The sequence below is a fragment of the Pholcus phalangioides genome, unplaced genomic scaffold (assembly GCF_987345545.1).
Source record: "Pholcus phalangioides strain wild (caught in Gottingen) unplaced genomic scaffold, Ppha-v1.0 ptg000003l_1, whole genome shotgun sequence".
NCBI lineage: Eukaryota > Metazoa > Arthropoda > Arachnida > Araneae > Pholcidae > Pholcus > Pholcus phalangioides.
This window is the reverse complement of record NW_028301596.1, coordinates 40973925-40996982: the sequence shown is the minus strand read 5'-3', so window position 1 is coordinate 40996982 and position 23058 is coordinate 40973925. Positions and strand designations below refer to the sequence as shown.

Below are 23058 nucleotides of genomic sequence, written 5' to 3'. Positions count from 1 at the left end.
CGAACTGCGTTACTCACCGAGTCATGTGATTTACTTGCATTGGATGTCGCTGCCGTCGCGACGGCTGGATGCTCCCTCCAGTAATGTAAGCTCGATGGTGCTTGCACATTCTTTTGGTGAATTAGCAAACAAAACTGTGGAATTTACAATGAAATAAAAACAAACCAAAGTGTCTGCAACCCCGCTCGAAAATGAAAGAAAGAAAAAAAAACTGGTAGGCAAAAAAAGTATGCGACTTTCATCCTGAACTCCGCCAAATGAAACGAAGTGCTTTCCTTTGTTACTCATTGCGGCCTTATCACAGGACACTAAAACACTAAATTTCTCCCGTACTCGCATCGATATACGTTAATATGCTAGGGTTATTGAGGGGGGTGTCCATTAATGTCACACATGGGTGTGTGTGTTCCCTGCTAACACTATAATCTCGTTTCAAAGGGGAAGGGTTAGAATCTCAAACTGCCTTCCCCTTTTGCATATGTTATTGCTAATGTTCATTGACATTATTTTCAACACTATATTTGTAACCTCTATGTTATTCTGTTATTGCAGAACCATGGTGGGATCTGATGGGACTTACCGACTACACTGAGTCTGATGCAACCGAGGAGATTGTCACACGCACTAAAAACGTCAATGGAACGGACTATGTTTATACGTATTACGTTTATTATGATCAACCAGAAGTATACGAAGACGATGATGGATATTACGAGTTACCGACTGTCAAAAGAACAAAACGCATTGGTAACGAAACATCTAAAATACTTTGGGTTGATGGTCAGGGAAAAGTTCTCGAAGACGCGAAAATTCCTCAAACCAAAAACGATAACGGAACCGTAGTTTATTACTACTACTACTACTACGATTACCCAGACGGTGAACTTCCAGGGGGCAAAAACATCGTCAGAAGGAGAAAGAAACCTACTGGAAAAGATGAACCAGATTCAGGTGTGGTTTATTATTATTATGACTACTATGATGACGGTGACAATAAAACACCCAAGAAAAGAGTGGTGCGGCCAGGAGAAAAAATACCCGATGGGAAGAAACCAGGATTCATCATCAAAGGTAGACGTCCAAAGAAAGGGAAAAAAACTAATAAAGGGGATAAGCCCGGTCCAGACGTTGTATATTATTACGAATACTACGAGGATGATAACAGCACGCCTAAAAAAAAGAAAATACAACCAGGAAAAGAAACTAACAGCAAAACACCTGGAACAAAAAAACCACAACCACGGGAAGAACCTGAAAAAAAAACACCAGGAAAAACATCTAAAGACAAAAAAACACCTGAAGACAAGCCGGTGTATGACTACTATTACTATTATTTGGATGATGGCGATAATACACCCAAAAAACGAAAACTAAAACCTGGGGAGAAACCTGATGGTAAGAAACAAGGATTCGTAATTAAGAGAAGACGGCCTGAGAATGATCCGAAGACACCTAATGACCAAGATAAACCAGATTATCCAGAATTGTATAATTACTATTACTATTATTACGATGATAACAACACCCCGAAAATAAGAAAATTAAAGCCCGGTGAGAAACCGGTTGGAAAACAACCAGGTGATAAAACAGACGGAAAAAAACCTGGATTTGTTGTTAAACAGAAGCGACCCAACAACGACCAAAATCCTATTAAAGATTACCAGACACCTGCTTATGATTACTATTACTACTATTACGACGACAATGATAAAGCACCAAAGAAGAGGAAACTCAAGCCTGGTGAGAAACCACCTGTTCGGAAACCTGATGAAAAACAAGATGGGAAAAAACCTGGTTTCACTATCAGGCGAAAGAAACCTAAGACTCCCAAAGAAGAGACACCTGATTACGTCGACTACTACTATTACTATGAAGACGACGATGATAAAACTCCAAAGAAAAGGGTGCTGAGGCCTGGAGAAAAACCTACTGGCAAAAAACCAGGCTATACTATAAGACGCAAAGTTCCGAAAGACAAGAAGACTCCTGAAGGTGACAGCCCTGACTACGTGGAATACTACTATTACTATGACGATGATGACGATAAGACTCCGAAGAAGAGGAAATTGAAACCCGGTGAAAAACCACCTGTTCGGAAACCTGATGACAAAAAAGATGGAAAAAAACCTGGTTTCACTGTCAGGCGAAAGAAACCTAAGACATCCAAAGAACAGACACCTGATTACGTCGACTACTACTATTACTATGAAGACGACGATGATAAAACTCCAAAGAAAAGGGTGCTGAGGCCTGGAGAAAAACCTACTGGCAAAAAACCAGGCTATACTATAAGACGCAAAGTTCCGAAAGACAAGAAGACTCCTGAAGGTGACAGCCCTGACTACGTGGAATACTACTATTACTATGACGATGATGACGATAAGACTCCGAAGAAGAGGAAATTGAAACCCGGTGAAAAACCACCTGTTCGGAAACCTGATGACAAAAAAGATGGAAAAAAACCTGGTTTCACTGTCAGGCGAAAGAAACCTAAGACATCCAAAGAACAGACACCTGATTACGTCGACTACTACTATTACTATGACGACGACGATGATAAAACTCCAAAGAAAAGGGTGCTGAGGCCTGGAGAAAAACCCACTGGCAAAAAACCAGGCTATACTATAAGACGCAAAGTCCCGAAAGACAAGAAGACTCCTGAAGGTGACAGCCCTGACTACGTGGAATACTACTATTACTATGACGATGATGACGATAAGACTCCGAAGAAGAAGAAATTGAAACCCGGTGAAAAACCACCTGTTCGGAAACCTGATGACAAAAAAGATGGAAAAAAACCTGGTTTCACTGTCAGGCGAAAGAAACCTAAGACTCCCAAAGAACAGACACCTGATTACGTCGACTACTACTATTACTATGACGACGAAGATGATAAAACTCCAAAGAAAAGGGTGCTGAGGCCTGGAGAAAAACCTACTGGCAAAAAACCAGGCTATACTATAAGACGCAAAGTCCCGAAAGACAAGAAGACTCCTGAAGGTGACAGCCCTGACTACGTGGAATACTACTATTACTATGACGATGATGACGATAAGACTCCGAAGAAGAAGAAATTGAAACCCGGTGAAAAACCACCTGTTCGGAAACCTGATGACAAAAAAGATGGAAAAAAACCTGGTTTCACTGTCAGGCGAAAGAAACCTAAGACTCCCAAAGAACAGACACCTGATTACGTCGACTACTACTATTACTATGACGACGACGATGATAACACTCCAAAGAAAAGGGTGCTGAGGCCTGGAGAAAAACCTACTGGCAAAAAACCAGGCTATACTATAAGACGCAAAGTCCCGAAAGACAAGAAGACTCCTGAAGGTGACAGCCCTGACTACGTGGAATACTACTATTACTATGACGATGATGACGATAAGACTCCGAAGAAGAGGAAATTGAAACCCGGCGAAAAACCACCTGTTCGGAAACCTGATGACAAAAAAGATGGAAAAAAACCTGGTTTCACTGTCAGGCGAAAGAAACCTAACACTCCGAAAGAACAGACACCTGATTACGTCGACTACTACTATTACTATGACGACGATGATGATAAAACTCCAAAAAAAAGGGTGCTGAAACCTGGAGAAAAACGCACTGGCAAAAAACCAGGCTACACTATAAGACGCAAAGTCCCGAAAGACAAGAAGACTCCTGAAGGTGACAGCCCTGACTACGTGGAATACTACTATTACTATGACGATGATGACGATAAGACTCCAAAGAAGAGGAAATTGAAACCCGGTGAAAAACCACCTGTTCGGAAACCTGATGACAAAAAAGATGGAAAAAAACCTGGTTTCAATGTCAGGCGAAAGAAACCTAAGACACCCAAAGAACAGACACCTGATTACGTCGACTACTACTATTACTATGACCACGATGATGATAAAACTCCAAAAAAAAGGGTGCTGAAACCTGGAGAAAAACCCACTGGCAACAAACCAGGCTATACTATAAGACGCAAAGTTCCGAAAGACAAGGAGACTCCTGAAGGTGACAGCCCTGACTACGTGGAATACTACTATTACTATGACGATGATGACGATAAGACTCCGAAGAAGAGGAAATTGAAACCCGGTGAAAAACCACCTGTTCGGAAACCTGATGACAAAAAAGATGGAAAAAAACCTGGTTTCACTGTCAGGCGAAAGAAAGCTAAGACTCCCAAAGAACAGACACCTGATTACGTCGACTACTACTATTACTATGAAGACGATGATGATAAAACTCCAAAAAAAAGGGTGCTGAAACCTGGAGAAAAACCCACTGGCAAAAAACCAGGCTACACTATAAGACGCAAAGTCCCGAAAGACAAGAAGACTCCTGAAGGTGACAGCCCTGACTACGTGGAATACTACTATTACTATGACGATGATGACGATAAGACTCCGAAGAAGAGGAAATTGAAACCCGGTGAAAAACCACCTGTTTGGGAACCTGATCAAAAACAAGATGGAAAAAAACCTGGTATCACTGTCAGGCGAAAGAAACCTAAGACTCCGAAAGAAGAGACACCTGATTACGTCGACTACTACTATTACTATGATGACGACGATGATAAAACTCCAAAGAAAAGGGTGCTGAGGCCTGGAGAAAAACCTACTGGCAAAAAACCAGGCTATACTATAAGACGCAAAGTTCCGAAAGACAAGAAGACTCCTGAAGGTGACAGCCCTGACTACGTGGAATACTACTATTACTATGACGATGATGACGATAAGACTCCAAAGAAGAGGAAATTGAAACCCGGTGAAAAACCACCTGTTCGGAAACCTGATGACAAAAAAGATGGAAAAAAACCTGGTTTCAATGTCAGGCGAAAGAAACCTAAGACACCCAAAGAACAGACACCTGATTACGTCGACTACTACTATTACTATGACCACGACGATGATAAAACTCCAAAAAAAAGGGTGCTGAAACCTGGAGAAAAACCCACTGGCAACAAACCAGGCTATACTATAAGACGCAAAGTCCCGAAAGACAAGGAGACTCCTGAAGGTGACAGCCCTGACTACGTGGAATACTACTATTACTATGACGATGATGACGATAAGACTCCGAAGAAGAGGAAATTAAAACCCGGTGAAAAACCACCTGTTTGGGAACCTGATCAAAAACAAGATGGAAAAAAACCTGGTATCACAGTCAGGCGAAAGAAACCTAAGACTCCCAAAGAAGAGACACCTGATTACGTCGACTACTACTATTACTATGACGACGACGATGATAAAACTCCAAACAAAAGGGTGCTGAAGCCTGGAGAAAAGCCTACAGGTAAAAAACCAGGCTATACTATAAGACGCAAAGTCCCGAAAGACAAGGAGACTCCTGAAGGTGACAGCCCTGACTACGTGGAATACTACTATTACTATGACGATGATGACGATAAGACTCCGAAGAAGAGGAAATTAAAACCCGGTGAAAAACCACCTGTTTGGGAACCTGATCAAAAACAAGATGGAAAAAAACCTGGTATCACTGTCAGGCGAAAGAAACCTAAGACTCCCAAAGAACAGACACCTGATTACGTCGACTACTACTATTACTATGACGACGACGATGATAAAACTCCAAAGAAAAAGGTGCTGAGGCCCGGAGAAAAGCCTACTGGCAACAAACCAGGCTATACTATAAGACGCAAAGTTCCGAAAGACAAGAACACTCCTGAAGGTGACAGCCCTGACTACGTGGAATACTACTATTACTATGACGATGATGACGATAAGACTCCGAAGAAGAGGAAATTGAAACCCGGTGAAAAACCACCTGTTCGGAAACCTGATGACAAAAAAGATGGAAAAAAACCTGGTTTCACTGTCAGGCGAAAGAAAGCTAAGACTCCCAAAGAACAGACACCTGATTACGTCGACTACTACTATTACTATGAAGACGATGATGATAAAACTCCAAAAAAAAGGGTGCTGAAACCTGGAGAAAAACCCACTGGCAAAAAACCAGGCTACACTATAAGACGCAAAGTCCCGAAAGACAAGAAGACTCCTGAAGGTGACAGCCCTGACTACGTGGAATACTACTATTACTATGACGATGATGACGATAAGACTCCGAAGAAGAGGAAATTGAAACCCGGTGAAAAACCACCTGTTTGGGAACCTGATCAAAAACAAGATGGAAAAAAACCTGGTATCACTGTCAGGCGAAAGAAACCTAAGATTCCGAAAGAAGAGACACCTGATTACGTCGACTACTACTATTACTATGACGACGACGATGATAACACTCCAAAGAAAAGGGTGCTGAGGCCTGGAGAAAAACCTACTGGCAAAAAACCAGGCTATACTATAAGACGCAAAGTCCCGAAAGACAAGAAGACTCCTGAAGGTGACAGCCCTGACTACGTGGAATACTACTATTACTATGACGATGATGACGATAAGACTCCGAAGAAGAGGAAATTAAAACCCGGTGAAAAACCACCTGTTTGGGAACCTGATCAAAAACAAGATGGAAAAAAACCTGGTATCACTGTCAGGCGAAAGAAACCTAAGACTCCCAAAGAACAGACACCTGATTACGTCGACTACTACTATTACTATGACGACGACGATGATAAAACTCCAAAGAAAAAGGTGCTGAGGCCCGGAGAAAAGCCTACTGGCAACAAACCAGGCTATACTATAAGACGCAAAGTTCCGAAAGACAAGAACACTCCTGAAGGTGACAGCCCTGACTACGTGGAATACTACTATTACTATGACGATGATGACGATAAGACTCCGAAGAAGAGGAAATTGAAACCCGGTGAAAAACCACCTGTTCGGAAACCTGATGACAAAAAAGATGGAAAAAAACCTGGTTTCACTGTCAGGCGAAAGAAAGCTAAGACTCCCAAAGAACAGACACCTGATTACGTCGACTACTACTATTACTATGAAGACGATGATGATAAAACTCCAAAAAAAAGGGTGCTGAAACCTGGAGAAAAACCCACTGGCAAAAAACCAGGCTACACTATAAGACGCAAAGTCCCGAAAGACAAGAAGACTCCTGAAGGTGACAGCCCTGACTACGTGGAATACTACTATTACTATGACGATGATGACGATAAGACTCCGAAGAAGAGGAAATTGAAACCCGGTGAAAAACCACCTGTTTGGGAACCTGATCAAAAACAAGATGGAAAAAAACCTGGTATCACTGTCAGGCGAAAGAAACCTAAGACTCCGAAAGAAGAGACACCTGATTACGTCGACTACTACTATTACTATGACGACGACGATGATAACACTCCAAAGAAAAGGGTGCTGAGGCCTGGAGAAAAACCTACTGGCAAAAAACCAGGCTATACTATAAGACGCAAAGTCCCGAAAGACAAGAAGACTCCTGAAGGTGACAGCCCTGACTACGTGGAATACTACTATTACTATGACGATGATGACGATAAGACTCCGAAGAAGAGGAAATTGAAACCCGGCGAAAAACCACCTGTTCGGAAACCTGATGACAAAAAAGATGGAAAAAAACCTGGTTTCACTGTCAGGCGAAAGAAACCTAACACTCCGAAAGAACAGACACCTGATTACGTCGACTACTACTATTACTATGATGACGACGATGATAAAACTCCAAAGAAAAGGGTGCTGAGGCCTGGAGAAAAACCTACTGGCAAAAAACCAGGCTATACTATAAGACGCAAAGTCCCGAAAGACAAGAACACTCCTGAAGGTGACAGCCCTGACTACGTGGAATACTACTATTACTATGACGATGATGACGATAAGACTCCGAAGAAGAGGAAATTAAAACCCGGTGAAAAACCACCTGTTTGGGAACCTGATCAAAAACAAGATGGAAAAAAACCTGGTATCACTGTCAGGCGAAAGAAACCTAAGACTCCGAAAGAAGAGACACCTGATTACGTCGACTACTACTATTACTATGACGACGACGATGATAAAACTCCAAAGAAAAAGGTGCTGAGGCCCGGAGAAAAGCCTACTGGCAAAAAACCAGGCTATACTATAAGACGCAAAGTTCCGAAAGACAAGAAGACTCCTGAAGGTGACAGCCCTGACTACGTGGAATACTACTATTACTATGACGATGATGACGATAAGACTCCGAAGAAGAGGAAATTGAAACCCGGTGAAAAACCACCTGTTTGGGAACCTGATCAAAAACAAGATGGAAAAAAACCTGGTATCACTGTCAGGCGAAAGAAACCTAAGACTCCGAAAGAAGAGACACCTGATTACGTCGACTACTACTATTACTATGACGACGACGATGATAAAACTCCAAAGAAAAAGGTGCTGAGGCCCGGAGAAAAGCCTACTGGCAAAAAACCAGGCTATACTATAAGACGCAAAGTTCCGAAAGACAAGAAGACTCCTGAAGGTGACAGCCCTGACTACGTGGAATACTACTATTACTATGACGATGATGACGATAAGACTCCGAAGAAGAGGAAATTGAAACCCGGTGAAAAACCACCTGTTTGGGAACCTGATCAAAAACAAGATGGAAAAAAACCTGGTATCACTGTCAGGAGAAAGAAACCTAAGACTCCGAAAGAAGAGACACCTGATTACGTCGACTACTACTATTACTATGACGACGACGATGATAAAACTCCAAAGAAAAAGGTGCTGAGGACCGGAGAAAAGCCTACTGGCAAAAAACCAGGCTATACTATAAGACGCAAAGTTCCGAAAGACAAGAAGACTCCTGAAGGTGACAGCCCTGACTACGTCGAATACTACTATTACTATGACGATGATGACGATAAGACTCCGAAGAAGAGGAAATTGAAACCCGGTGAAAAACCACCTGTTTGGGAACCTGATCAAAAACAAGATGGAAAAAAACCTGGTATCACTGTCAGGCGAAAGAAACCTAAGACTCCGAATGAACAGACACCTGATTACGTCGACTACTACTATTACTATGACGACGACGATGATAAAACTCCAAAGAAAAGGGTGCTGAGGCCTGGAGAAAAACCTACTGGCAAAAAACCAGGCTATACTATAAGACGCAAAGTTCCGAAAGACAAGAAGACTCCTGAAGGTGACAGCCCTGACTACGTGGAATACTACTATTACTATGACGATGATGACGATAAGACTCCGAAGAAGAGGAAATTGAAACCCGGTGAAAAACCACCTGTTTGGGAACCTGATCAAAAACAAGATGGAAAAAAACCTGGTATAACTGTCAGGAGAAAGAAACCTAAGACTCCGGAAGAACAGACACCTGATTACGTCGACTACTACTATTACTATGACGACGACGATGATAAAACTCCAAAGAAAAGGGTGCTGAGGCCTGGAGAAAAACCCACTGGCAAAAAACCAGGCTATACTATAAGACGCAAAGTTCCGAAAGACAAGGAGACTCCTGAAGGTGACAGCCCTGACTACGTGGAATACTACTATTACTATGACGATGATGACGATAAGACTCCGAAGAAGAGGAAATTGAAACCCGGTGAAAAACCACCTGTTTGGGAACCTGATCAAAAACAAGATGGAAAAAAACCTGGTATCACTGTCAGGCGAAAGAAACCTAAGACTCCGAAAGAACAGACACCTGATTACGTCGACTACTACTATTACTATGACGACGACGATGATAAAACTCCAAAGAAAAGGGTGCTGAGGCCTGGAGAAAAACCTACTGGCAAAAAACCTTGCTATACTATAAGACGCAAAGTTCCGAAAGACCAGAAGACTCCTGAAGGTGACACACCGCGAAGACCCGGTGATGATGGAGACAGACCACGCAGACCTGGTGATGGAGACAGACCACGCAGACCTGGTGATGGAGACAGACCACGCAGACCTGGTGATGGAGAGAGACCACGAAGACCAGGAGATAGACAGCGAAGACCAGGAGATCGACCGCGAAGGCCCGGTGATGACGAGGACAGACCACGAAATCCTGGTGATGACGGAGACAGACCGCGAAGACCAGGAGATCGACCGCGAAGGCCCGGTGATGACGAGAGACCACGCAGACCTGGTGATGGAGACAGACCACGAAGACCAGGAGATAGACCGCGAAGACCAGGAGATCGACCGCGAAGGCCCGGTGATGACGAGGACAGACCACGAAGACCTGGTGATGACGGAGACAGACCACGAAGGCCAGGAGATAGACCGCGAAGACCAGGAGATCGACCGCGAAGGCCCGGTGATGACGGAGACAGACCACGTAAGCCAGGAGATGACGGAGACAGACCACGTACGCCAGGAGATGACGGAAACCGACCACGTAGGCCAGGAGATGACGGAGACAGAGCACGAAGGCCTGGTGATGACGGAGACAGACCACGCAGACCAGGAGATAGACCGCGAAGGCCCGGTGATGACGGGGACCGACCACGAAGGCCAGGAGATGACGGAGACAGACCACGAAGGCCTGGTGATGACGGGGACAGACCACGAACGCCTGGTGATGACGGAGACAGACCACGAAGACCAGGAGATAGACCCCGAAGGCCCGGTGATAACGGGGACCGACCACGAAGACCAGGAGATAGACCCCGAAGGCCCGGTGATGACGGGGACCGACCACGAAGGCCTGGTGATGAAGGAGACAGACCACGAAGGCCCGGTGATGACGGGGACCGACCACGAAGACCAGGAGATAGACCGCGAAGGCCCGGTGATGACGGGGACCAACCACGAAGGCCCGGTGATGACGGGGACCAACCACGAAGGCCCGGTGATGACGGAGACAGACCACGAAGACCAGGAGATAGACCGCGAAGGCCTGGTGATGACGGAGACAGACCACGAAGACCAGGAGATAGACCCCGAAGGCCCGGTGATGACGGGGACCGACCACGAAGACCAGGAGATAGACCCCGAAGGCCCGGTGATGACGGGAACCGACCACGAAGACCAGGAGATAGACCCCGAATGCCCGGTGATGAAGGGGACCGACCGCGAAGGCCCGGTGATGACGGTGACAGACCACGAAGACCAGGAGATAGACCCCGAAGTCCCGGTGATGACGGGGACCGACCACGAAGGCCCGGTGATGACGGAGACAGACCACGAAGGCCTGGTGATGACGGAGACAGACCACGAAGGCCTGGTGATGACGGAGAGAGACCACGAAGGCCTGGTGATGACGGAGATAGGCCACGAAGGCCCGGTGATGACGGAGACATACCACGAAGACCAGGAGATAGACCGCGAAGGCCCGGTGATGACGGAGACAGACCACGAAGACCAGGAGATAGACCGCGAAGGCCTGGTGATGACGGAGACAGACCGCGAAGGCCCGGTGAAGACGGGGACCAACCACGAAGGCCTGGTGATGACGGAGACAGACCACGAAGACCAGGAGATAGACCGCGAAGGCCCGGTGATGACGGAGACAGACCACGAAGACCAGGAGATAGACCGCGAAGGCCTGGTGATGACGGAGACAGACCGCGAAGGCCCGGTGAAGACGGGGACCAACCACGAAGGCCTGGTGATGACGGAGACAGACCACGAAGACCAGGAGATAGACCCCGAAGGCCCGGTGATGACGGGGACCGACCACGAAGGCCTGGTGATGACGGAGACAGACCACGAAGACCAGGAGGTAGACCCCGAAGGCCCGGTGATGACGTTGACCGACCACGAAGGCCCGGTGATGACGGGGACCGACCACGAAGGCCTGGTGATGACGGAGACAGACCACGAAGACCAGGAGATAGACCCCGAAGGCCCGGTGATGACGGGGACCGACCACGAAGACCAGGAGATAGACCCCGAAGGCCCGGTGATGACGGGGACCGACCACGAAAACCCGGTGATGACGGAGACAGACCACGAAGGCCTGGTGATGACGGAGACAGACCACGAAGACCAGGAGGTAGACCCCGAAGGCCCGGTGATGACGTTGACCGAACACGAAGGCCCGGTGATGACGGGGACCGACCACGAAGACCAGGAGATAGACCCCTAAGGCCCGGTGATGACGGGGACCGACCACGAAGGCCCGGTGATGACGGAGACAGACCACGAAAGCCTGGTGATGACGGAGACAGACCACGAAGGCCCGGTGATGACGGGGACCGACCACGAAGGCCAGGAGATGACGGGGACAGACCACGAGAGCCTGGTGATGAAGGAGACAGACCACGAAGACCAGGAGATAGACCGCGAAGGCCCGGTGATGACGGGGATCGACCACGAAGACCAGGAGATAGACCGCGAAGGCCCGGTGATGACGGGGAAAGGCCGCGAAGGCCCGGTGATGACGGGGACCGACCACGAAGGCCAGGAGATGACGGAGACAGACCACGAAGGCCTGGTGATGACGGGGACAGACCACGAACGCCCGGTGATGACGGAGACAGACCCCGAAGACCAGGAGATAGACCCCGAAGTCCTGGTGATGACGGAGACAGACCACGAAGACCAGGAGATAGACCGCGAAGGCCTGGTGATCACGGGGACCGACCACGAAGGCCAGGAGATGACGGAGACAGACCACGAAGGCCTGGTGATGACGGGGACAGACCACGAACGCCTGGTGATGACGGAGACAGACCACGAAGACCAGGAGATAGACCCCTAAGGCCCGGTGATGACGGGGACCGACCACGAAGGCCCGGTGATGACGGAGACAGACCACGAAGACCAGGAGATGACGGGGACAGACCACGAGTGCCTGGTGATGAAGGAGACAGACCACGAAGACCAGGAGATAGACCGCGAAGGCCCGGTGATGACGGGGACCGACCGCGAAGGCCCGGTGATGACGGGGACCGGCCACGAAGGCCCGGTGATGACCGACCACGAAGACCAGGAGATAGGCCGCGAAGGCCAGGAGATGACGGAGACAGACCACGAAGGCCTGGTGATGACGGAGACAGACCACGAGAGCCTGGTTATGACGGAGACAGACCACGAAGACCAGGAGATAGACGGCGAAGGCCCGGTGGTGACGGGGACCGACCACGAAGGCCAGGAGATGACGGGGACAGACCACGAGAGCCTGGTGATGAAGGAGACAGACCACGCAGACCAGGAGATAGACCGCGAAGGCCCGGTGATGAAGGGGACCGACCGCGAAGGCCCGATGATGACGGGGACCGACCACGTAGGCCAGGAGATGACGGAGACAGACCACGAAGGCCAGGAGATAGACCGCGAAGACCCGGTGATGACAGGGACCGACCACGAAAACCCGGTGATGATGGAGACAGACCACGTAGACCAGGAGATAGACCGCAAAGGCCGGGTGATGACGGAGAGAGACCACGAAGACCAGGTGATAGACCGCGAAGGCCCAGTGATGACGGGGACCGACCACGAAGGCCCGGTGATGACGGAGACAGACCAACTAGACCAGGAGATAGACCGCGAAGGCCCGGTGAAGACGGAGACAGACCGCGAAGACCTGGTGACGATGGTGACAGACCGCGAAAACCTCTTGCTGACGGAGACAGACCACGAAGACCTGGAGATAGACCGCGAAGGCCCGGTGATGATGAAGACAGACCACGCAGACCTGGAGATAGACCGCGAAGGCCCAGTGATGACGGAGACGGACCACGAAGACCAGGAGACAGGCCGCGAAGGCCCGGTGATGATGGAAACAGACCACGCGGACCTGGAGATAGACCTCGAAGACCAGGAGATAGACCGCGATGGCCCGGTGATGACGGAGACAGACCGCGAAGACCCCGTGAGGATAAATCGGGTAAACGCCGTAGGCCACGGTTACCCGATTATTATTACGATGAACCAGGGAGACGTCGTGTACCTCTAGATTGGCCTGAAACACCTGATGACTATGATGGCGATTGGCCATTTAGACGCCGCAGGCCATTATTTCCTAATGACGATGACCTCACACCGGGAAGACGACGCAGACCTAGGAATAGGCGAAATTGGCCATGGGAAGATGATTATATTCCTGATGATAAAAGACCAGGTGCGGCTCTTTTTTAATATGTCCGTTAAACATGATGCTTCGAGTTTTAGTTGTTATCAAGTTTGTTTCAGCGTGAGACTTAATTTTTACTTGTTTTTGTTGCAGGAAAACGACCTAAACAACCATGGTGGCGGATTGGTATAGTTCCCGATGACTCTGATGAACCCGCGCAAAATGATTATCTTACTCGATGGTGGAAAATAATACTTACGGAGATAGATCTCTACGACTACTGGGTACGTCGTGCTAGATATCTAGGTGGTCGACTTTGGTTTGGTTCACGTCGTCCTCGTCCTAAAGAAATGCAACGGCTCATCGATGACCGCCCTGATTGGGATGAGAGGAAACCTAACCTAACAGGTCAGATTTTGTGTGCTTACATACGTGTTAAAAATAATCATCAGTTACTAGACATCAATAAAGATCTTCATTGTTATTGATTGAAGTATGTGTATGAGCAAGATATCTTTGGCAAATCTTCCCCGTTGTCATAGCTCAGAAACAGTTGATTTTATATAAAAATAACGTTTGGCTGAAGAAAATATTCAGCTTGATCTTTCTTGACAAATCTTCTTTTCACGTGCATAGTTATCAAAGGATGAAAGTATTCTTCAATATGACATGTGGCATCTGTTGATTTAAGTCTTTTCCGTAAGTTGTGACAGTTACTGTCTTAAGCGTTATTTTGGAGTCCTATAAAATACGCTTGTAATGCCAATGCACAACGGAACTGAGGACTACTCGTGAACGTTTCGGTAAAAAAAATTGATTTTACGCCGACTGTGAAGACTTCTACTCTATTTCGTCTCACAGCAAAATTAGACCTGGTTTCTGAGGTCCATTGCACTTCCAATGATGTTGTTATTAATTAATACAAGTACAAATTACACAACAAGCGAATTGCCCAATATGTGGCTGAAAGAAAGAAGCCCATAAAAAATGCCAAACGTAACTAAAATACAGCATCCCAATATAAGAGCATGTATCACGAAAAAAAAACTAATAATACACTGGTGAATTAAGAGAATTTGCAGACCAGGTCGATTATCCCTAGAACTACTGTACCGATTTTAATGAAATTTGATATGTACATACACTGATACAATACAAAATAAATAACCATTCAATAATTGTAATACACACGCATGATCGGGCGTAACACTCGTTTGAGTCGGAAGGTATGAAACAGCGGTTGCAGAATAAAGAAAAAAATGGGTTAATAGGGGGTATGGTCCCCTCTTACAGATATACAGGTTTCGCAGCGTGATTTCATACTTGAAATAAGGCAGTTTATATTTTCCTGTGGCAATTGGTCCCACTCGTTCAGCAACGCTGTTTTCATTCCCTGGTTGGTTCCCGGAGGGGGGTTACGAGTTGCAATTTCCCTCCCCAGAGCGTCCCAGACATGCTCTATAGGGTTAAACTCTGGAGATCTGGCTGGCCAATCCATCCGGCGAATATCCTCACTCTCTAGAAAATCGTCGAGCAGAAGAGCTCTATGTGGCCTCGCGTTATCGTCCATTAAAATGAACTCAGGGATAACTGCACCGCTAAAAAGGTGAACATAGAGCTCCAAAACCTCATCTCTATACCTCGCACCAGTCACAGTGGCTCTTTCAAAGACATGGAGAGGTGTGCGGCCATCCAACATGATGCCTGCCATTAACCTCCTCCGCCATAATGGTCGATTTCGCGGACATTGGAGGGTAAGTAGCGGGTTGCTGGTTCTCTCCATATGAACGTACGGCGAGAATCGGTGCTTAGGCTGAACCGGGACTCATCAGTGAAGAGAACGGTCGCCCATTGATCCATAGTCCAATTTCTATGCACCATGATAAACGGATTCTCCTGTCCGTAGAAGTGAGCGGGACGCAAACAGCAGGTCTTCTTGCAAACAACCCTCTCTCATGAAGTCTTTTGGAAACAGTCACCCTTAATACACGGGTTCCTGTGGCTGCATACAAGTCACGAGAGAGCTGAGAAGCTGTAGCACTAATGTTACGCCTCGCTATAATCGACAGATGGTGATCTTCTCTGGCCGTCGTGGCTCTTGGACGACCTTGCCCAGGCTTTCTCTCGATGGATCCGGTATCCTGGAACTGTTTCCATAAGTTACACACGACGCTGGGCGTTAAATTGAACTCTCTACAAATCTGGACTTGAGATTGGAGTGCTTCTAGCCTCCCCACAATTCGCCACCTCATTCCATCATCTAAACGTTGGTGGTTACTCATTTTTACTGTTACAATTTGAAATTAACCGATTGCTGTAAAATAACACCAAGAAATTCGCCGAGGTGTGCTAGCGAACGAAAAGCGTCTTAACTTACGCGCGCTTATAAAGCCTGTTTCCCTACTGGCTCCGCCTACACACACGTGTACGCTTACGTATTTGACGTACAAGATTTGCATTTTTGTCTAGAAGCAGTGGTTTTACATTCAGTTCAGTTCTTTTCATGAAATTCGATAAAATATGCAAATTCTCGTAATTTATTTCCCCAGTGTATATAATATACTGCACTTTATATTATAATACAGTGCAGATATATGTAACATACTTGCTCTGTATTATAATATAATACACACCAAAAATTATGGTTGTCTAATTCAAGTATGGGTAGCTTTTCAATTTACCCCACTATGTTTATCATCTTTATCTTCTTTTTAAACATGTCATTTGTGTTAGAATTCACGGCTTCCATAGGTAATCTATTCCATTTATTAACAACTGGCTATAATACCCAGCGTTGCCCGGGTTTTCTTCAATGAAGCGTTTTGGATCAGGTAATATCTCCCTCTTTCTTTGAGGGACATACAAACCGTGCTCAAGTTGAACCAATATGGCGACTTACTGCGCGACTCATGAAATAAACAGATCTAGATTTAAAGAAACGTAGAAATGAATATATATATTTTTTTCTTTTTCAATGGGTGCCAAGTATTTCGATTCCCCCCTCCCTAAAGTTCTAGTTATTCATCTGCCGGTTCTGCTTCAAAAAATAGTAAAACTGTGGAATTTCTTCGATGTACTTTATGAGCCCATAATTAATCTTAAAACAATCTAAACTATATGAATTTATGCAGTTAGACAATTAGGAGACATTAATTTTCTTACTTCAGAAGATATAAGTAAAAAGTTGAAACCAATGTTATTGCATGGATATCCAACTCAAAAGTAGGTCTGGCTAATCACTTCATATTTAATCTCCTGGGCTTCGTATATCTCTAAGCGAACTGAATATTTCAAAAATCTAGAATTCAATAAATTTTTTTAAAATTATTGATGTGTGGTGGAAAACCCCGCCAAATTTACGCATTTCTACAGTAAAATCGGCAATTTTAACACTGATTTCTATGAGGATTACCCTTCTCCTGACCCTCAAAGCGATGCTGATGATGATTATGACGTATATTCAAAAAGCCTCATTACTGAGAGTATTGAAAATGTGGCCAACCATTACAAAGGCATAAACTATTATACATATACATATGCTAACAGGATTAAAGAAGTGACAAACCATTGCAAAGGCATAAAACACGTCTGAAACGCATTGCTAGGGAACCAAGGTAACCAAAGTAAACGTTCGGAAAGTGATTGTTGAGGTCCAAAAACCATTGTTGCCCAACCGTTTTTAGCCCATTTTGGGCATTTTCCCTGCTCTGACGAACTTTCAAAGTGGCTTATCGTTCAAGTCGGGTCCCATTTGGTATATATGCAATATTTGGTGACGATCGATCTAAAATTGTAGATTTGTATAGAGAACACACACACACAGACACACAGAAAATCAATTTTATATATATAGATGTCAGAGAAAAATTCCCTGCGACACCTCAAACTGCGGAGTGGTGTCTTTTACTAAAAACCATATGCTTCTGGTGCTTTGCTGGCATAAAATATTTTTAAAAGTTTTAAGACTGCCACATCTTTCACTTGAATATCGTTGAGAACTTTATCACCCCATGACACACCCGTACTTTGGATATCACTTTCTGTTGAAGCCACTAGATGGCAGCAGCATACCGTTAGCGAGCGCGTTGCATTGGATGGCTGCGCGCGCAATGCAGTATAATCTTAATGACAAACTGACAACAACGCGGCTCATGTATCGCGTTTTCCCTCTAATGTTTCAATATAAATTCAGTTAATTTCATCTTGAATTGTCCTTTAATTATCGATGATTCGTTCAGCAGAATATTCAGTGTAGTTACCTGAGATCCATCCTGAAAATCACGCCACAAGATCGTGAACACATTCTCTATTAAAAACCGACGCGAAAATGTAATTGCTAACTAAGCACAACGCACGTCTACATTGCTCTCCAACCTAAATCCTTCTATCGGGGGCGGGGGGGGGGCGGAGGGAGGCAATTGTCCCCTTACATCCATTGTTCACAATTACTTCAAAAATGATTTTGGGTCAGCTCTAATGTTTTTTGCCACCCTAGTTCCCAACTCCCCCAATCATCTTCAATGCCCTTCTTTTTTCAGTAAATAATTGCGGGTCACCTAATATTTAATGTGTAACGGCTGAGTGGGAGCTCAGATCATGTACCAACCCAGCCGTGATGCCGTGTTCTTTTTTTTTTATTTTTTTTTGTTGTTGTTTGTGAGTCCAGATAAAGCGAACTTCACAGAGGACCCGTGATGAGGCCATGGGCCGGTCTACCACGGATTCCGTCTTCTCTACTGTATTGCTCATTGAGAAAATTTTAGCCTTTCAATAAATGGCGCAGAAGGGATCGTTGCTTGCTGCGGAGGGCTGGCTAGATGAGGTCTCGGGGCCGTGCATTTCGTCGTCCTCTGCTAGTGGCTAGGGCGGTTAGTTTGTGCCCACTCGGGACTCCTGTTGCGGCTGATGCGCCAGTCTGTGGGTCCTGTTCACCCTGGGACCCTTGGGAGGGATTGTCGTTTTTCCGACGCGTCTCCAATACGTTAGAGGTTCCTAAGAAATATTAACGGGGAGACATGTCCGGTTTTACTAATAGTTAATGTTAATAATTATTATAGTAAACCATTTTTGTTGTTCTCTTTCCTAATAAACAGAGCTTTGCCGCAACAACGAAGAATACAAGTCATGTGGCACATCTTGTCCGGAAACATGCAGAAATCTTGGGAAGGTAATCGCGTGCACGTTCGATTGTAGACCTGGATGTTTCTGTAAAAAAGGACTAGTCAGATCAGACTGTGGCATCTGTGTAGCCCCAGAACAGTGTGACATTCGTGAGTTTGCTTATTATTGTAAAATTTTCTGCGCGTAAAATGGTCAGCGTTGTGTTTCATAAAATAATATAATGACAATTTTTCATTTGCTACATATTTTTCAGCTGAATACAAGTGCGATGAGAATGAAGAATACAATGATTGCGGCCCCGCCTGCATAAAAACATGCACATCATACGACGAGGACCTGAAATGCAACTTGACCCAATGCAATACTGGATGTTTCTGCAAGAAGGGACTCGTACGTAATGAAGTAGGGAAATGTGTCAGACCAGAAAAGTGTGTTCCTAGTGAGTTTTTGAAAATTTTAACTCATGAAAATTTGTATCAGTATCTTATTTTATTATTGTTATTCTAATTTTATCTTAACTATACCTGGTACTGATCTACGTATTTCTTCTCATGTACTCGTGATGGGTTTGTTTTCATCTTTCCGAACTCGATGGATAATATTCTGTCATTTGTAAAAATTATATAAAAAATATAGTTGTAACGAAAACTTTTTTTCATCCTTAATCAAATTTACATAGAAACAATGCATTACGAATTCTGGTATTTCGAAATGAAAATCAGTTATAATGAATTCAGAAACAAGTTTATAAAAATCAACAAAATAATAAAGAATGTTTCAATAATGACATCCGAAATAATCAGTTTCAGAGAATTAACTTGCTGAATTGTTGAGGAAGGAGGGTTGTTCTTCTATGGCTTGTGGGATGTGGAGTAATCGCTCACTTATACACCCTCTCACTTACACGTTTCTCTCACTTATCAAAGACATTTTTGCCGCTGTGGTAATCGAGTGGTCATAGTGACGGACTCGCATGGTGAGGACCCATGTTCAAACCCCGCCGTCGCCACAGTGCTGGTTGGCTGAAGTTTATTTTCCGTGGTTTCCAACTTCGAGGTGATGCGAGCCGATCCCCCGTTAAAAAGTGTCTCCACAGAGAGCAACAAGCCTACAACGGTACAAATATTCAATCATTAGACTTCACTCGTAGTTATAAAAACTGATGGTAGATGGCAGCACTGTAACGAGCATAATACTGAAATAAAAACTCCATTTTAAGTTCACAACACATCCGCGCACATTTACCAGCATGGTCCGGGCCTTCTTCGACCACCTGCTAAAATCTCTTCATTGAGACATCATCATCCTAACTGAACGGTGACCCAGTCCCCGTCATGATCTGGTTAGGAGCAGGAGGTCAAAGATATGGGTAAATAATGCTATTCACTTATACCCCCTCTCTCATTTATTCGTCTTTTTTTTTTCTCGTTCCGTTGCACCGACGAATAAGTGAGAGAGGAAACTGTAATTTTAACGAATATGATGCGTGAGAAAGAGCTAAAATCTTTGTTAGACCGGTGCTACGCGTTGGGAATGTTTCATATTTCTTCTGTTTCAAAATTTGTATAAAATGAATGGCCTCGAAAGGAAAGTTTTCGATTAAAGAAAAACTTGGATCATTTCTGAAGTTGATGCTGGATTAAATAAAAACAATGTGGCATTAAAATACGGCATGTCTCCATATACTCGTTCAACATTCAAGGACCAAGGTGGAATTTCAAATTCAAAGGACATAGCAATTATGGGATCCCATAGAAAAATGACGAAACTTTTAAATTTTCAAGATGTGGATGGAGTTGTCTTTAAAGAAATTCGTTCGAGATATTGTTCATAAACATTCGTCGTTTTATGATATTCATTTCTGAAATGCGCCAGTTACCATATATGAGAAAACACTTTGAAATTTGCATATGCTTTTGGATGAGAAATCTTTCAAGCATTCGTTTCAAGCATTGCATGCGTTTGAACACTGTATACTTTAGACAGTGTTTTTTTGTTTTCTCAGCTTCCACAATACCTAAGCAAAAAAAATTTGGATTATTTCCCTCAAATAAGTTAAGTACAATAAAACCTGTCTTTTTTTAACGGAACCTGTATTAAGCGGAAACCTGTCTACAACGGAAAAAAAGAACCGTTGTCCCGTGATTTCAATGCCAAAATACAGACTAAAAAACCTGGATTAATCGGAACCTGTCTATCGAGGAAAGGAAAACTGTGCCCTTTAACGGAAAATGTCACACAAACACTGTGAGTGTTTGGAGACCAATAGAACATGCAAAATATGCAAATGCGAATTCGTTTCTGTACTTGATACTGCGGTTTTAATAAGTCATATGTAGTAAAGTAGTTGTTTTCTGAAATTGTAGCAAACTTTTTCGGAAAAGTAGGCTTTTCCACAGGAGAAATCAGTGTAAGGGTTGAATTTCCAAATGATATGCAAGACTTATAAAATTGTATGCAAGCTGTGTACATTCCGTGATCGCAAGGCTGAGCAGGGATAGAATTAGAGAGAGAAGCAAAGGTGCAACTGCCCTGGTGGCAAAGTTTTAAATGTTAGATGGGGACAAAACCACCATTATAAAATCATCGAATTTTACAGTGGGGGTATAGGGGCTGTAAAAAAAAATCATGTTGCTCCCGCTTCCCTCACAAAATTCTCAGTTACGGCCCTGATGCTGAGGATTGCATAAACATAGACGATAAATGTATCCGTACAAACCGAACCTGACACGACAGATATGGACACCTTAATTGAAAAATTTTGAAGAAGGGAGCGTTATTTTAGAAAAAAAACAGTGTAGGCCGAAATTTTATATAAATGGTGTCAAAATCTTGCAGTATTTAGTAATTATAGACTAATTATTCATTTATTTTATCTATATTTAAAAAATTATTTACTTTATCTTAGGTTAATTGTTTTTATTTTATTTCAATCTCACACGAGATCGTTACACAATTTTACACGTTATATTCAATTGAACCTTTATTAATCGGAAACCTGTGTTCAGCGGAAAATAATCTCGGTTCCTTGCAATTCCATTCAAAAAAAAAAAAAATTCATTGCCTATTTGATAGGAGTTTCCTTAACTTATTTTTGGAATACAAATTCATTCTTTTTATTATCTAGAATGTAAATAAGGATTTTTTTTTCCCTTACAACCGAATTCCGCTACGATGAATTTTTTCTAACGAATGTTAAAATTCGTAAAATTGGAAATTCCTTTACCACGATATTTCGTTATAACGAAGTAATTTCTTTGGTCTTTTGGAGTTTGTTATAAAGCGGTTCCACTGTATTTATATATGTCATAAAATATTAATTTACTAATTATTTTTCTGTTTTGTTCAAAGACGGGTGCCCGAAAAATGAAAGATACACTTCTTGCGTGAACCCATGCAACAACTGCGAAATCAAAGGAAGGTGCAATTTCTTGATCTGTGAGAGAGGCTGCGACTGTCTGCCAGGATACTTCAGAAATAAAGAAGGCAAATGCGTACGTGAGGACCTTTGTCCAAAAGGTGAGAATTTTCAATCATGGTGTCACATTCAATGCATATCAACAGTCTCGGTAGCATTCACTAAAACCCTTGTAAAATGTCATTTCTTTTTCTTTTTTGAAACAAATAGGATTTATTGCGATTTTCAGCTGGTGTAGTCAAAGTAAGGGGAAATATGAAAATTTGCTGCATTTTGAAAAAAAATCAGCTATACAAAATATCGGGGGCTTGTCATTTCCAAAGGCTTTTAAGAAGGCAAGGTATCTTTCCCTAGCCGGTGAGATGGGGGGCTGAGGAAGACTGAATTACATGATAAATCATACAAATCTCTTTGATGTTTTTTCCCCCTTCTCATTATAGAACCGGAAGAGCCAAAGTGTACTAAGCCAAATGAAGAGTTCCAAACTTGTGGAACCTCGTGCCCGGAAACCTGTGAGAATCTTGGTAAAAACTCTGTATGCGTAAAAATGTGCACCATTGGCTGTTTCTGTAAGGAAGGTTATGTAAGAGATTACAATGGTGATTGCATAAAGCCAAAAACATGTCCATCTAAAGGTGAGACTT

The 23058-nt window shown here is 44.3% G+C and overlaps 1 protein-coding gene across 5 annotated transcripts in view; it reads left to right on the top strand.

Annotated features, from left to right (window-relative positions):
* The window catches only part of LOC149088612 (uncharacterized), a 73401-nt gene that overhangs the window by 36233 nt on the left and 14110 nt on the right, over positions 1 to 23058 (top strand). Inside the window, exons 24-30 of one of the 5 annotated variants that reach the window (XM_089248277.1) lie at positions 553 to 1752; positions 4441 to 13923; positions 14029 to 14283; positions 18969 to 19145; positions 19250 to 19435; positions 22348 to 22515; positions 22855 to 23049. In XM_089248277.1, coding sequence (XP_089104403.1) covers positions 553 to 1752; positions 4441 to 13923; positions 14029 to 14283; positions 18969 to 19145; positions 19250 to 19435; positions 22348 to 22515; positions 22855 to 23049 — 11664 coding nt within the window. Of the gene's footprint in view, positions 1 to 552; positions 13924 to 14028; positions 14284 to 18968; positions 19146 to 19249; positions 19436 to 22347; positions 22516 to 22854; positions 23050 to 23058 lie in introns of all 5 variants that reach the window. The other 4 variants (XM_089248274.1, XM_089248276.1, XM_089248273.1 and 1 more) reach the window with 4 other exon arrangements.